General features: G+C 50.8%; 2 protein-coding genes across 6 annotated transcripts in view; both read right to left on the bottom strand.

Annotated features, from left to right (window-relative positions):
- Positions 1–430, bottom strand: part of Fam53a (family with sequence similarity 53 member A) — a 29,802-nt gene extending 29,372 nt beyond the window's left edge. For 3 of the 5 annotated variants that reach the window (XM_046423844.1, XM_046423848.1, XM_046423851.1), the window contains exon 1: positions 321–430. The gene's annotated coding sequence lies outside the window, so the exon portion shown is untranslated. The remainder of the gene's footprint in view (positions 1–320) is intronic. The other 2 variants (XM_046423850.1, XM_058572484.1) reach the window with 1 other exon arrangement.
- Positions 431–7,457: 7,027 nt separating this feature from the next.
- On the bottom strand, positions 7,458–16,585 carry Slbp (stem-loop histone mRNA binding protein). Its single transcript, XM_046423894.2, has 8 exons — positions 16,453–16,585; positions 16,154–16,270; positions 13,457–13,561; positions 12,462–12,521; positions 12,069–12,206; positions 11,355–11,504; positions 10,545–10,626; positions 7,458–8,368 (listed from the first exon to the last, which is right to left on the bottom strand). Exons 1-8 carry the CDS (start codon positions 16,509–16,511, stop codon positions 8,252–8,254), a joined length of 828 nt encoding a protein of 275 aa, XP_046279850.1. The 5' UTR covers positions 16,512–16,585; the 3' UTR covers positions 7,458–8,251.
- Between the last annotated feature and the right edge of the window lie 449 nt (positions 16,586–17,034).

Here is a 17,034-nt window from a genome sequence, read left to right as displayed (position 1 = left end):
ATCCGAGGGTGCACAGGGTCCCGAGGAGAGAGGAGCGAAAGCCGGCGGGGGAAGGGTCCGAGAGCGCGGGGGCCTGCGCCGGTGGGAGGAAGCCGCCGGGTGCACGAGGAGTGTTGGGGTGCTGGGGACGCCGGGGCGCGCGGGGCTCCGAGAGCGCACAAAGGTCCCAGGCGCGTGGGGGCCTGGGCTGGTGGGAGGGGGTCCCGGGGGCACAGCGATAGGGTGCCGGGTGCACGCGGGTCCCGGTGAGCGGCGGCGAGGGCGCGGGGCCCGCGCTGACAGCGGCGGGGCACGGCACGGGTGGGCGGCCGGCTCGGTACCTGCGCGGCGGGCGGCGGGCAGGGGCCAAGGTGGGGCGGCGGGCGCCGGCCGCGCAGGCCGCGCTCCTCACATGGGCTCGACGCGCCCCAGCCGCGGCGGAACAAAACCGCGGCGACGCCCCGCCCCCTCCGGCCGCCCTCATTGGCCGCCGCCGCCGCCGCCGGAGCCGTCACCCGCCGCCTGCCGCGCGCCGTCGCCGCCCCGTCCTCTTGGCCGCACTGACGGGCGGGGCGACGCCAGAGCCGGCGCCGCGTGGGCGGGGCCTCTGCGCCCGCCCCGCCCCCCCGCCCCCCGGGAGCGCGGGGCGCGCAGGCATTGGTCACGCCCCGGCCCCGCCCCCGGCCGCGGCCGGCCCTGTGCGCCGGCGCTCACTGGGTCGCGTGGTTCCGAGCTGATGCAGCCGGCGAAGGCAGGCGGCGGCGACCTGCGGCAGTGGGCGAGGGCGCTGGGCCTGCAGGGCCGCGCCTGGCCTGCGCGAGGCGTGGCCGACGGATCCCAGCTGAGGCCTCCCGGGCCTGGCTTTGACCTGTGGTTCTGGGGAAGCCACTCGCCCTCTCGGGAACTGCGCTGTCGATAGGCACGCGTGTGGTGCCGAGGAGGACGCGGCGCAGGCGACACCGAGGGGCCGGTTCCACCTGCGCCCGGGGGAAGCCGCGCCGCACTCTGGGTGCCGGGATCCTCCTGCAGCCTCTCAGCCCGGCCGGGTCCAGAGCGCGGGGTCCGCCGGGCGCCCGCCACGTCCACTCTTTTCAGTGTTAAGGAAAGAAGTTAGAAGGGCTGGAAAGGAAGAAGTCAACGCCTGTGTTTACAGTCAGAACGATTTTCCACATTCAAACACCAAAAAAACAGATCAGGGTTTGTAATAGGCAGCCAGGGTGCGGGACAAGACAATCGGGACACAAAGCGGCATCTTTTAGAAAGTGCCATTTTCAACCTCAGGTCCGGGTGAGTGAGATGAGGTTAAATAAGACATTTCTGTTGAAGGGTCTGAAGGAGGCAGCCGAGCTGTGTTTGTGGACAGCTGTGGTCTGGATCTTAACCTCCCCCAAAGACCCATGTACTGAGGGCTTGGTCCCCAGCTTGGGGCACGACTAGGAGCCGGTGGTGGAACCTTTAGGAGTAGGGCCCAGTTGGAGGAAGTAGGACACTGGGGGCATGCCCTTGAAGAGGACATTGGGACCCCCATGCTTCCACCACGACGTGCTACAGGGCCACAAAACCATGGGCCAGGGAGAACCTCTCCTTATGCTGACTTAGCTTAGTGGATGTTTTGTCACAGTGACAGAGAGAACGCAGAGATGGCGGGTTTTCTCTCCAAATAACCTGTAAACACAAAGCTTTCAGTGGCGCTTGCCAAGCTGATGCCAGCAATCAGTAGAAAGAACAAATGGCCAAAAGCAAGCAGGGCAGAATCCAGAAACAAGCTGCTTCTCTGGGGTCAACTGACTGCAGAAGGGGCCCTGCTGGCCAGGGCAGGTGTGGGCTGGGGCTGGTCCAGAGTGCCACTGATTCCCTTCCATGTTTGTTTTTGTTTTGGTGTGGTGCTGGGATTGAACCCAGTCAGCACTGCAGCCCTGGCTCTCTCCAGGTAGCGAGTGTCACATCACCATCTCTTGTCTTATACAAAACCAGCCCCAGAGGAATCAAAGCAAGACCTCAGGAAAAACCTGGGAGAATATCCTTATCTAAGTGGAAGTAGGAAGGAAGGATTTCTCTTTTTTTGGTGATACTGGAGATAGAACCCAGGATCCCTTTACCACTGGGCTACATCCTCAGCACTTTTTATTCCTTTGTTTTTTATTCTTTTGATTTGTTTTAGCATAGGGTAGGATTTATTCAAGTGAGAAGAGGCAGAGTTCCCACAGGACAAGAGGGAGCCTGATAGGTTGTCTCTAAATAGAACATAAAAAAAGGCTGGGGATGTGGCTCAGTGGTTAAACACCCCTGAGTTCAATTCCCAGTACCAAAAAAAAAAAAAAGGAAAAGGGGGAAAACAAGTTGGATGCCATGGCACACATGCGCCTGTAATCCCAGCAGTTCAGGAGGTAGAGGCGGGAAGATCACCAAGTCAAGGCCAATCTCAGCAACTTAGATCCTAAGAGCTTAGTGAGACCCTGTCTCAAAACAAAAAACAAAAAGGGCTGTGGATGTGGCTCAATGGTAACGCGCCCCTAGGTTCAATCCCCAGTACCAAAAAAAAAAAAAGAAGAAAACGATAATAATACCTACTCATGGTCCACTGAATGAAATAAAAATCCAGGAATCTGCCAGGTGCAGTGGCACACACGTATAATCCCAGCAGCTTTGGAGGCTGAGGCACAAGGATTTCGAGCTCAAAACCAGCCCCAGAAACTTAGCAAGGCACTTAGCAACTCAGTGAGACTCTGTCTCAAAATATTAAAAAAAAAGCTGGGGATGTGGCTCAGTGGTTAAGCACCCCTGGGTTCAATCCTCAGTACCAAAAAAAAAAAAAAAACTAAAAATCCAGGAATCTAAGCCAAGTTGACAAACAGGCAAGAAGAGAAGCCCTCCTTAGGACAGCAGCTAACAAGTCACCACACAGGGAACACCATGACAGTAGTACAACAGCAATGGCTGGTTCAGACCAGAAGCATCACAAGTGCCGTGAGGATTCACTCCACGTCCATCTGACCTCAGAACACATGTTCAGTCGGCATGTCTGGGTGTTGCTGTGAAGATATGTTTCACATGAGATCAGCATTAATCACAGTAGACTGCTAAAAGCACAATGCAGATGGGCCTCGCCCAATCAGTTGAAGGACTTTTATAAAGGTCAGGGGGGCTGATATCCCCTATAAAGAAGGAAATCTGGAGGCACGTGGCTTTCATACTCCAGGGTAACACCAGCCCGTTCCCTGTAGGAGGCCGCCCTGCCCATGAGCTAAGTACTCCTCTCAGCCTTGAGTAAAGGGGGTGTTGGCCTGGCATTGCACACCACAAGCTTTTCGAAGCAAGTGGCCTTCACCTTGGCTCAACAAAGAATTTGCTTCAGCCCTGGGCTTGAGCGTTACCCAGTGGGACTGGGCAGCACCCTGAAAGCTTACCCCCTGCTTTATTTGGTGTAGAATATTCTATTGAAAATCCTTTGTCTTTTCCCTATAAATAAAGTGATTCTGGGTACACTTGCTCTCTTGCCTTCCAGCGTGGAAGAGGACCTGGGAGGTCGCAGAGCTGTCCACCACCACCACCCCCCTTCAGCCGGGCTTTGTGAAAAAATTACTTCGTGTCTGTGTGATCCTTTTGCTGCCGGCCCAAACCACGCAGAGTGATCTCCATTCCATCGCCCATGGACGGACGCGGGCGATACCTCCCCAGGCCTACAGCCTGTGGCAGACCTGGCACATCTCAGACCTGAAGCCTTCACAGTCAACTCCTTCAACAGTCCCTCTCTCCAGACGGAGGGGCCAGGGCGATCTCTCTTGGAAGCCCTGACATAGGCTGGTGGGTGGGGATACTGCTGAGGGCAGCACAGAGCTACTGACAGTGAACAGCTGGCAGAGCCTCCCAGCATCCCCACAGGTGCTCTGCCCACCTTGTGGGGAACACCGGTACAGCACCTGTCCAGGAGATCCATCAGTGCCCCAACCAGCCCACTCCCTGCTTCTGAGGATGCACAGGAAGGCCACAGCCCACGCTGGATCTTGTGGGGGTGAGCAAGGCCACCACCATCCAACACAAAACGAGCCGCCAACCCAAGTGGAAAGAGCCCAGTGTGAGCACCCAACCAGAAACCTTTGCCAGCAAAGCAATAAACCCATCTTTTTCCTTTTTTACAAAAATAAGAAAGAAAAAGAAGCCAGAGTCAGGCACAGTGGCACCCACCTGTAATCCCAGCGACTCGGGAGGCTTAGGGCATGTCCCCAGAAAAGGACCTCCCTCCTGGCCCCACCTACTGAGGGCCCATGGCCTCCCCACAGTGCCACCCTAGGGGACACACTTAGCCATTTCTACCCATAGGAGTGAGAAGGACACCCCTCTGACCACTGGGCCCTCCCTACTTGGCTCACCTCCTAGGGTCCCGCTGCACCCCCAGAAGCCTGGCGCAGTCTGGAGCACAGCCCACGCCCTCGGGGGGCTGTGCAGGTTGGCTGCGGCACAGGCAGGCGCTGTGCGCTGAGTGGCACCCAGCCCAGGCGCTGTGCAGCCACAAGCATCGGATCCCACAGGTGCTTTGTGGGATGTGGCCGAGGACTCCGGCCTGGAAAGCAGAGCAAAAGTCAACTTGTTTCCACATGCACAGGCTCCTGCTGGTGTGCAGAGCCACTGCTCTAGTGCCTGCGGCCTTGCTGGGCTCGGTTGGCAGCTGCAGGGCCACTTGAGTGGTTTCCTCAGAACCATCTGTGTGGACATCCCATGGCCTGCCACTGGGCAGCTCTTTCTAGTGCATGCCTCTTTCCCCCGCCCTGCTCCACCCTGCTTTTCTCCCTTTCCCACCCCCCACCCCCCCCAGCAGGGGGAACCCAGGGCCTTGCACTTGCTGGGCAGGTGCTCCACCGCTCAGCCACACCCACAGCCCCGTCTTTCTGTTCATTCCTCTGCTAATTCACTTCTAGCAGCCACCTCCATCCTGTTGTCTCCTTGAGTTGCCCTCTGCTGCCTGTTGCTCTACCGAGGCTGCTGTCCTTCTAATGGCTGGGCAGTCTACTTCTGTCTTCTGGGGTTCCTTTGGGCACTCACACTGCCTGTAGGCACAGGACCCTGCTCCTTAGTCCCTGAGTGGGACTTGACTTTACTAGGGATTGAACCCAGGGCTGCTCTACCACTGAGCTATAATTTTATTTACCTATTTTTACTTTTTTGGAACTAGGGATAAAACCCAGGGGCACTTAACCACTGAGTTACATCCCTAGTCCTTTTTTATATTTTATTTAGAGATGGTCTTGCTGAGTTGCATAGAGCCTCACTAAGTTAAGTTGCTGAGGTTGGCTTGCAATCCTCCTGCCTCAGCCTCCAGAGCCACTGAGATTATGTGTGTGCACTCAGCTTCAAATTCTTAAACATAAAATCATGTTTATCTGCCAAGCCAGGTTCAAAGCCAACAGGCCAAGTACCAGTCTGCACAGCATTTGATGCACCCAGCCCAGCAGACCTTCCAAATTGCCCGTGCTGGGGAACCAAAGATCCTAAAAACCATCAGCTCATCAGAAGAGCTGTCCACCAGGGTTCAGAAGGCCCCAGGTGGCTAACTCAGACAAGTGACTCACCTCGGAGACTTGATGGACATCTTCCTACCAAAGGGAGGGAGGAGTCAGCAACCTGGTGGCAGAATTGCTGAGACAGGATCCTGACAGCAGCCAGAAATGAACAGCTGCACAATACATAAGGAGAAAGCAAGTCAGGGGACATGGGATGACAGCCCTGATAAGCTGACCCCGTCTACACACAGAGACGGGAAGATGACTGGTGAATGGGATGAGATAGCAATCAGCCTGGGATGTGAAGAATTAATCATGCTGAACTCACTTAATTTAATTCCGACACTCCTTGGTTCGATGTACAAGAGTCAAGAATAAAGACGACTTGATCTTCGCCTGTTGGTTATTTGTAACACTCATACTGAAAATACTAGATATGTTCACACAGTAAAGCAAGGGCTGAGGCTCAAGATTGATTTCCTTGGTGCTCAACAGTCTTCCAAGAATTTAAATGTGCAGCAAAAGCTAGGAGCTGGGGACTCTCCCCTGTGCACCAGGGCTCCCAGGTGCCCAACCCCTCAACAAAGCCCGAGCTGCCCTCCCCCATTCTGGCCTCCTCATCACCCCAGCTGCCTTGCCCTGGGCTGAGACCACCACAGCCCACCCCAGCCACAAATCAACTAAATTCCTCCAAAATGGAGGATATACACACCAACTCCACCGAGGCCTCAGAGTTCCACTTGATCACAGCAACATCCCAGTGCAGGGCATGGTATTGGAAGCTGCTCAGTGTGGCAAGGCTCCTGGATATGCTTCTAAGTACAGCACCCCAGGATGAGTACCTCTTCCTGCCCCACCACACACACAACACAGAGGGGGACATATGCTCTGGGGTCCCCAGTCCATGGCAATTGCACAATCCAGCCAGCAGGGCACACAAGCAATCGCCCGGCTAGGCTTAGCACAGGGCAATCCTCCAGGCTCCTGGCTCTGCCCTCTGGATCCTGGGCCCACTGTCAGAAGCACCTTCTTTCCCATCAAGGGATATTTGTGAATGCAGCTGGGGTTTTCTCAGGCGGCTTCCTGCCAGAGGATCTGGAGGGTCCTAAGGTCTTTTCCCATTTCCCACTGCCTTCCCTTCCAGTCCTCTACCTCTTCCAGAAGCTTTGAGACCTGTGAATCTTATTGGCATTCAAGGCTACATCCGTCCCCCTTCCAGATGAAGCCTCTGGGTCCTAGGCTTCTGCAGGACTAGCTCATGAGCTCACCAGCCCTATGTCTCTGAGACTCTCAAGCAGTCAGCCACCCTGCCCTCAGCATCAGCACAGCCACCTCTGGCTGCTCTCTGCACCTGATGTTTGCTTGGAAGCCACTTACTTAACTTCACCTTCTTTGCCATCAGGAGAGGTGGAAGCCCACACTGTGTGTTCAACAGTCCTTTAGCTTATCAATGCCCACGTTCTCACATGGGCAGCAGAAGCCAGGAAGTGGTCAGCAAGCAGCCTGGAGAGCTTGTATCAGGAGCAGGTGGAGGTTGGTGTTTCTGATTCCACCATCTGAGATGGCAGTCTGCCCTCCCATGCTCTCCATTTGGAACTTTACTGCAGTCTACACTTCGCTCCCACCTCAGGGCTCCACACTTGCTGCTCCCCAAGGGGTGACAAGTCACTCAAATGCATCCTCACAAGCACCACCACCCCCATATTTTTATCCCCTAACCTGAACCCTGAATGAAGCCTTTGTAGCTTCCTCCCCGTCAGGGCAGGCTCCCATGCCAGAGCCAGGACTATCAAGGCCCCTCACCAGTGGGTTAGGCAGGGTCTCGGGCCAGCACTCTCATTGGCACTGGGCTCAGTTCTCTTAGAACCTGGACTGCTCTCTCTGTGCAACTCAGCAGAACCTCAGGGATGCCAAGAGGCTCACTCTGATCCCCTACACAAAGTTCATCAAGGCAGTGAGCCCATCCGGCAACGTCATAGATCCGTTAAAAGAGTTTTTTCCTTTTTATTTTTGCAACATCATTCCATACAAAAGCAATGAAAACAACAGTTTAACAAGTTTACAATTGAATATCTGTACACATTATCATTTACAGTAATTTTACACTGTCAATTAACTGATTGTAAAAAACATTCTAAGTCGCTCTGTTGCCTTAACTGTCTCATCAGTTAAGACCTACCTAGTGCTATTTACAAGTACCCAATCACAGACTTTAACTTACATAAAACCCATTAATTTAACATCTTTGTTCAGAGCTCTGTATGGGAGGGAAAAAAAATACTTGGACTTATTGATAAAAGGCCAGAAAACACATTTCCACAAAATCATATGTCTCACACTGAATATACTTTGTCAAGTACCTGCAAAGAAAACCACCCTATATTGGTCCTGTGAACACATGGTAAAGTTTACAACCAGCCCACCTGACAAGCGGCAACTAAAAGTCTAAGGAGGCTGTGGGAAACTAGTCCACTTGCACTGGCCTTTCCAACTTGAGAGTGGAAACACCATGCACCCAAGTTTGCTCAAGACTGCTTTGCAATCAATATTCCTTGGATTCAGAACCATTTACAAGTTAAAACATGCAAAACACTCACTATACACAAAATTAATGTTTCTAAGAAAGTAAGGCAAGAAGAACAACTCATCCTAAGACCATGAACTACTGACAGACACCACCCAGCTACCAGTGCACATCACAGGCCTACATGTTTGGCGGACCTCTGGCTGGCCAGAGATGGCACCTGCTTCTCCCAGTGGCCACCAGGTGGCAGTCAACTCATAGCAGAGAAGTCTTTCAAGGGCTCAGTTAAGCAAGCTTCCAAATCAAATCCGTCTTCCACTTGGCAGTCCACGTGTCTGACCTTGGTGGGTGTGCCAGAATACGCATCCTAAAAGACACAAGCACAGGTCACATCTGTGCCTCAGAGAGGCAGGCTTGCTGAGCGATTCCAATGCACAACAATAAACCTTATTTTAGTTGGAAGCTTCAAATTCCTGCCCACTAACTATCCACCCACCCCTGCCCCAGGGAACACCTCACACCTCACACCTCTGAGCCATGGCTGCCTCACCTAACAGGAGCTGCTGTGACACAAAACATCACCTAACTGACCTGTGAGGGCATGACCTTTCAATTACACTTTTTCTTCAAAAATTTAACTGAAAAGGGAAAGTTAAGCTGGGCATGGTGGCACAAGCCTTAATCCCAGCATCCTGGAAGGCCAAAATGGGAGGATTTCAAGTTCAAGGTCAGCCTCAACAACTTAGTGAGATCCTATCTTTTTTTTTTTTTTTAATTTTAATATTTATTTATTTTTTTTAGTTTTCAGCAGACACAACATCTTTGTTTGTATGTGGTGCTGAGGATCGAACCCGGGCCGCACGCATGCCAGGCAAGCACACTACTGCTTGAGCCACATCCCCAGCCCTGAGACCCTATCTTAAAAATAAAAAGGAGTGGGGATGTGGTTCAGTGGCAAGGCATCCCAGGGTTCAATCCAGTTAAAAAAAAAAAAAAAAAAAAAAAACCACCATGATCTGAGACAGGGTTAGGGTTAGGCCCATAGGTTGTAGGTTTTCTCCAATGCAGCAATGTTCAAAGGTGGGATTATGAGGCTCTAATATCATCAACAGATCAGCCCACTGACAGCTCTTAATTTGATGGCACTGTTGGGAGGTGGCACCTGACTGGAGGAAGTAGATCGAGTGGGGACATGCCCCTGGAAGGGTGTATCTGGTTCCAGGGCCCTTCCTCTTCCCATCCCCCTACTTCCTGCTTTCCTGGAGGCATGAGCTAAGCAGTTTTCCTCTACTAAGTCTTTCCACCATGTTCTGCCTTTCCTTAGGCCCAAAGCAACAAAGCCAGGTTAACATGGATTGATACCTGTGAAATTATAAGCCAAAAGAAATCTTAAAATATTTTTAAGATTTTGCAAGTGGACAAAGTCTAACAAGGTATATGCCTTAAGCAAACATTTTGCTGTTCCTCTACTGAACATCTGTGTCGCCTACTAATCACAAGCAGACTGAGTGGTGTACAAACGGGCGACATAGGAAGGCAGACAGTAAAAGGCAACTCTGGACCTTGGTTTATATGTTCAAATATGGTACAGGAACCCAAAAGCACCAATTGCTCAAGTATGTATGTTTGAACCTTTACCTGTTTTTTTTTTTTTTAACTAAAGACTCTGAATAATTTCCATTTGAAAACATTGGGTAGTCTCCTTTACAAGAATAATACATGAATCTTTTCATTGTACATTGTACTTATGCAGGAAAGTCTGAAAAAGACCCAGGGCTGGGGTTGTGGCTCAGAGGTAGAGACTCGCCTAGCATGTGTAAGGCACTGGGTTTGAAACTCAGAACCACACACACACACACACACAAAAAAAAAAAAAAAAAAAAAAACCAAATTCCACTTCATTATCCACAGAACTGGAGATGAGGCAACCGGTACACTATCTTTAAAGGGTTTCCCCCTAGAAAACCTAACTTTAAATACCTAAGTACCAGCCAGACACAGTGGTGCATGCCTATAATCCCAGCAGCTTGGGAGGCTGAGGCAGGAGACCATGAGTTCAAAGCCAGCCTCAGCAATGGTGAGGCACTAAGCAACTCAGGGAGACCCTGTCTCTAAATAAAATACAAAATTGGGCTGGGGATGTGGCTCAGTGGTCCAGTGCCCCTGAGTTCAATCTTTGGTTGCCGCAGTCTGGCTGGGCATAAAATAACCGAGCCGCCACGAGGCACTTGTAGGCTCTCAACACTTGGCACCATAAAAAACAAAAAACAAAAACACAAAACCAAAACCCCAGAGACAAAGCAATCTCTCATCTAGTAACATTCAGCATTGATTTTTATGCCAGTAGTTCCCCAGCACAAGCCGGACACCACTTACAACACTTGTGACAATGCTCACACAGATGCTAGATTCAGAGGGCAAAGGCCATATACTATAAATGGAAATGATGGGACTCTTCAAAAGCCTTTAGGTCACTCTCTCAGAATTCAATCTTATGATCTGAAACATCCAGGCAGAAAGATCTAACTAAAGAAAGTACTTACAAAGTTATCCTGTGAGCTCGTCTGAGACTCAGAGCTGCTTTCTGTGGATTCAGTTTCCATTTCCCCAAGGTCCACAGGGTGTCTATGAAATGAAATCCAACAAGGCTTTGAGAGTCAGGACAGGACGGGGGCGTTGGCACATGCCTGTAATCCTAGCTACCTGGGAAACCCTGCCTTGAAATTTAAAAATAAAAAAGAGAGGTGGGACTCAGGATGTGGCTTGGTGGTCGAGTGCTCCTGGGTTCAACACCTAGTACCTACACAGCAACAACAAAACACAATTTGTGAAGATAAAAACTTTCCTTAATTAAAATAAGACCTCTGCATGGGCTGGGGCTTAGTGGTAGAGTGCTTGCTTAGCATGTGTGAGGCACTGGGTTTGATTCTCCGCACCACACATATATAAAGGTCCAACAATAACTAATAAAAATATTTTTTAAAAACTCTTCATAAATGATTTTTTTGTTGTTATTACTGTAGATCGAACCCAGGGCCATGTATGTTAGGCCAGTGCTCAATTGCTGAGCTATATCCCCAGCCTGAATCAAACAACTCTGAGGATGTTCATCTTTTAAGGGAATAGAAAAAAAACCACCAGAGTCCTAGATTTACTGAACACTCTCTTCCAACTCCAGAAGGTAAATCCAACCCAGTAGGCAAAATCCTCCCTGAAATTCTCCCCACAATCCCATGACTAGGGGACACCAAGCCAAGCCCTGAGAGCGAATCACTCTGTTCTGAGAACTTCTAGAACACCTGTCATCAGTCACTGTGCCAGAGAAACGGAACTAGAACACAACAAAGACATACATTTCTTGCAAATCACAGCCTTCTTCAGCTGGAGGATCCCAGAAGTGCAGAGCCACCTTCCAGAGCTTGATCTGCTGGTCCCATGAACGCCGACTATACTTCTTAAATTTGTTGGGGGTCTTGGGGTGAATGCCAGGTTGTCGAAGGTGTCTGCAGGGGAGTAAGGTCACCTCAACACAAGCCTCTCACATTTCTCAATAACTAGGTTAGCCAGGCTCTGAGATCAGCACTATCTGACAAAGTACAGATCAGGTGAGTCTACAAAATGAGCCAGCCATATAAAAAAAGCACAATTTCTTTGAATTTTACTACTTATTTGCAATCTATTCCAGAAAAGTAAATGTTAATCTTAATGTTACCAAATACTTCATGAAAATTCAAAAGGCTTTCCTGTATCCATTTGTGTCTGCCTGGAGAGAGAGGCAAGGACATGCTGCCTGAGAGAGAGCAGGGTTGAGTGGCAGGCAATTTCCTCTGGTTACATCTTCAGGATCGGTGGCAAACTCCCACCCCCGCTGTACGTTTTAATGACTGTATCTGCAAGACTACTAGGACTCATGAGCATACCACCTGACATTATTATTATTTTGGGTGCTTTTCAGATACCAATCTATTCTCCTTGATTTACACACAAGCTCCTGTGAGTCAATGACAGACAATTCTCAGCAAGGCATGGTGGGGCTGATTTAGGAAGTGCCAAGGAGACAAGACTACCTGGGGACCTCTTTAATATAGCGATCGTAGGCAATAGTGTTCTTTCCATAGTTGATCTGCTTCTGTCTTCGCATCAGGACACTTTCATCTGTCTCCACATCAGCTGGCACTGTAGACGCTGACTCTTTTGAATCAGAACTGAAAACATGGAAGATTAAGAACAAGCCTGGCATAAAAAAATCACCATGTAAGCTATGCCAAGAAAGTGCTAGAACATCATCATCCTCTGGGTTCCAAACCATATTAATCCCAGAACAGCCCAGAACCTTTGTACATTTGGGGATTTAGTACACAACAGAAACTATTTCAAATCAGTAAGGAACCAGCTAATCAATAAGTGCTATCAGGACAATCTGCAATTCAATTACAAAGAAATGTTTACACAGCATGTACCTTCCTGATGATGATTTCCGCTCTCTTCCAAAGTCATTTATGAGGAGTTTTCTTTTATATCTGAGAGGGGGGGAAAAAAAAAGACCTTCTTTAAAGGTCTAAAAACTAGCAATGCTTCTAGAGTTGACAGCCACCAGGAATGCAGCCTTCTCCCTGGAAGCTCAGCATGTTGTTGTTGTTTTTAAACACAAAACTAACCTCAGTTACATCATTTTATAAAACAAAGGTTATCTGCCAAGATCATAGTTTAGAGCAACCAGGTCTAAAAAAACTGTCCTAACGCTCTCAGGCACACCACCCTACATCACACAAATGGTCTCTAGGCCAAAAGAAAACCCTCCACAGCGTCATCAGCTAGATGAGGACAGGCAGCCAATCCCAAGACGCATCCTCATCAGAGGCAGCTAACAGATCTGCTCCCACCGACTTGTCCCCTGCTTGATCCAACATACTGCACCAAACCACACCAACTCAGCCAGCCGGGCTGGGGTTGGATGGTGAGGGGCAAAAGGGGAGGAGGGACTAGAAACGCCCACGATGTGACCCAGGGATTTATCGCCTGGATGCAATGAGGCAAGGAAGGGGACCATCTTGCATGAAGACCAAGCCAGGCCACCATCGAGAACAACTCCTCACCTGAGTGGCGCACGGTGGTGATAGAGTCAGTGGCTGTGGAGCTGGGCTGAGTGTGCAACTCAGTGGTGGAGCACTTGCCTCGTCACACCACCCACAGCTTGGAAGGGTCACCACTAAGGCCCTGGAAAGTAGGCTCCCAGGAGATGCTGATAAAGTTGTTGATAGAACTTTATTTTATTTATTTATATGTGGTTCTGAGAATCAAACCCAGGGCCTCACACATGCCAGGCAAATGCTCTACCACTGAGTCACAGCCTCACCCTGGGAACCAAATTTTGAGAACCACTGCTCCAAGGCACACCTTGAGTGTTAAGATTCAAAAGCCACAAAAACATTTTAATGTGGTCCAAAATGTGTACCTTGCAATTTCTTTGTTAACTCTGGTCCTCATTTCATCTTCTTCAACGGCATTGGCCCAGTCTGAACACCGAGAACGGGGCTTGGGGCCTTCAGGAGTGGTGAAACTGCAACAAAACAAAAAGGCCATCTGACCTCAGGAGCACTTCCAGTTCCCTTTCACACTGTCAGGAAACACTCAGAGGCCATCTGGCAGAATGGGCTGAATCAGATGTGAAAGCATCTCTATCTGTAACTGACTAGGTCACTGAGTTTGGGCGATTCTCTTAAAGCCTTTCTGGGCTCCATTAGATGATTTCTGCCCACCCACCTTAAGCCAACACTGGCTAAACAATGAGGCATGTCACTGAGGGAAGAGGAAAAATTAACAAGGCACTGGGAGTACTGAGAAGGGCACCTACTGTAGTTTGTTCTTAAAGCTACAAAACAAGAAACCATTATGTCATGGTTTTATAAAAAAGATTTCAGATAACATGCTTACTGCTATGTAGTGTCTGGCACACATAAGAATCAAGTGGAGTGGCTACTTTTTTTCTTTCAGGCACACATGATTCAGAACCCATTATACACACAACTACATTGTGGATGTAAAGTGTACTGTTTGGCGCGTTTGCTGCACTAGGGCAGTAATAGTGCACACTTACAGTTGAGTCAAACCTAACCCAAGAGCTCAGTTCTATCAAGGCTTGATGCTAAAACTTCTGGCAGCCAGAACCTTCATCATGTCTGTTATTTATATTAGATATAAATTTATCTTTTATTTTTCCTCTCCAACTTTCTATTCGCTACTGTTGGTACATCAAAACTAGACTAGACACTAATTTCAACAAATAAACAACCTCAGGTGTTATAGTCACAAATCAAATGGCATGTTTTGGAAAACATAACTACAACAACAATTCTTCCACAACAATTATGTAACTTTCTTCCCTCATAGTCACCCCTGAGAACCTTAAGTTAAATTTTAAAAATGGTCAGGAAAGCCTGAAATCAAATCAGGTAATAAAGTACAATTTAATCTGATTCAATAGCTGTATTGTAAATACAGAGTAAAGCATAGGGAGACTTGTCCATAGGCTGCAAACCCTCAAGTGGTATAGCAAGAGGTCCAGGTCTGGGTCTCCAGATCCCCCACAAGGATAGCTTAAAGAGTATGCACAAGCGATCTTATGCCACCTCTCATATTTTGGAACCTTTTGTGATGTTACAGCGCATTTTAAAAATATATTTATTTATTTATTTAGGTATAGATAGACACAACACCATGCCTCTATTTTTATGTGGTGCTGAAGATCGAACCCGGGTCCCGCCCGTGCTAGGGAAGCACTCTACCACTGAGCCACAATCCCAGCCCCTAAAGCACATTTTTGACAAGGCAGATTGGATGCCCAATTTACCCCATCTGAAAACAACGAAGCCTATTTTATACACTGAACTAACCTCTTCCCAAAGGGACCACTTCTTGCCTACCCCAACATGACTAGCATGGAGATACAGCTAGTGCATACACAGCAAGTGCAAAGGCCCAGGGACAGAAGCATTCCTTTTATGTTGGTGGAATGAGGCTGTGCAGCTGACCTATCTGCTTGAGGGTTTGAGTCCAGGTATCAGGCATTCTAGACATTGTAAGGATTTAACTGGGAAAGGTTTAGAGCTTGATCTCAGTAAGGCTTTGTTGCCTCCCGTTTCTACCTAGCCTAGTACTAGTTAGGGCTCCTACTCACACCCCTCTTCCAAGTCTTTAAACATTATCTATATGTACTGGTGACTCACATTGCCTCCTCTAGCCTAATCCCTGAGTCCCTCCCTACAGGAGATCTGCTCATCCTGGGCAAAAGACTCCACAGTCAACACAGGTACTCAGGCCTGAAGGCTCAAGTCACCCTGACTCCTCTTTCCTCTAGCCCCCAAACCATCAACAAGTCCTCCAGGTCCTGCCTTCAAGGGCCCACACTAAACAAGTGTTCCCCACCACCTTGCTACCCCCATCTCCTTTCATACAGCTCAGTAGCAGCCTTGTCCTTGTCCTCTAGTCAGCTCTCAGGCCACTCAAGCCAACCTGAAAGCCTAGGAATAAAATGTGGTACAGGGATCACTTCCCATTTCATCCCAGTCACCAAAGAGTCCCTCAAGAAGTTCTCCCTGAGCAGCCCATTCTCCTCGGGTACTCCTGGTCCCTCTGGACTATCTTGTTCCACTTGCTGTCCAAGTCCTAAGAGACATTGCTTTGTGCACATCTTGACCTTCCCAGAAGTGCCTAACCTAGAAAATGCTGGGCCAAGCAGACACCGAACAGGCCATCAAATGGCAAGACTCCTTGGGTGCACCAGCGTGGAAAAGATGAGCTACCTGGAGCTTTGGTTTTCATCCTGGCTTTTACGTAACACCTCTATTACTCCGGTGTAACACACCTTAGCAAAATCTGCTCAAAGTAAAACACAACTGAAAAGCTATGTTACTAGATCATTTTTAAAGAAATATCCTCAAGTAGCTCCCAGCACCGTCTCAGGGTTTACCAGAGGTTCACGAAGTGATCAACTCGGGCTGAAAACGGTTCTGCAGCCACCTGTCAGAGAGGATGCTTCCCGGGCCTGGAGCAGAGACAAGGGACCCAGCGCCCACCTGCCTAACCTGGCGCCGCGTAACGGGGCACACAGACCAGCCCCCGCAACACGTCGCATGCACTCTGCGGGGCCCACCTCGCGGGTCTGCGGTCATCAGCCGGGTGCTGGTCCTCCTCCGCGTCCTCGGGCTTCCTGCGCCTCCCGTCCGCTCTGCGCTTCCGCCCGAGGCTCCATCTCTTAGGGGACGACGGGCTACGGAGACAGAGAGAGATCGCGGTCAGCGGCGGGGACCCAGCCTACACCCAGCCAGGCCCGGGACGCGCCGCGCCGCACACGGCCAGGCCCCGGGACGCGCCGCGCCGCACACGGCCAGACCGCGGTACGCGCCGCGCCGCACACGGCCAGGCCCGAGACCTCACCACGGGCCCACTCACCTAGCGCCGCGGTCGCGGCGGCTCCCGTAGGCAGGCGGGCTTCGCGGCCGACAAGCCATGGCGGCAGGGACGGCGGCGGCGTACTCGGCGCCGGCGCGGACAGGGTCTGCGCGCGCACCGCCCCCAACCGCCCTTTTGTGCGCGCTGCCCCGCCCTCGGCGCTCCCGCGCGCGCGGGGTCGGAAGACACCACCAGGTCCGCGCCGGCGGGGGTTCCCCGCTCCGCTACGTGTTCCTTGTGGGCGGACAAGGCTTGGACCCAGGCCCCAGGCCGGGCGGAGACGTGGGACCTCGCCGCCGGAGACTACCGCCCAAGAATGCGAGCCAACGCCACTGGTTTAGCTAAGAGGCGGAGGAACAGAATACCCCCCTCTGGCTTCGAGACAGCCGGCTCCGCGACTGCTCGGACGCTGATTGGTCGCGCCTTCGCGGGCGGAAGGGTCTTGGCGGGAGATTCGACGCGCGCGCCGTGGCCACACGGAATAGGCGGTGCGACTTGCCTTTCTATTGGTCCGCCAGAGCGGGCGCTCCAATGATTGGTCCCGACCAAAGGAGCGGGCTTTTGATTGGCTTAGTCCGGGCT

Source organism: Marmota monax, unplaced genomic scaffold, assembly GCF_021218885.2.
Source record: "Marmota monax isolate L192 unplaced genomic scaffold, Marmota_monax_Labrador192_F-V1.1 WCK01_AAM20220418_F8-fsc00009, whole genome shotgun sequence".
NCBI classification, from domain to species: Eukaryota; Metazoa; Chordata; class Mammalia; order Rodentia; family Sciuridae; genus Marmota; species Marmota monax.
This window is presented reverse-complemented; position numbering and strand designations above follow the sequence as displayed.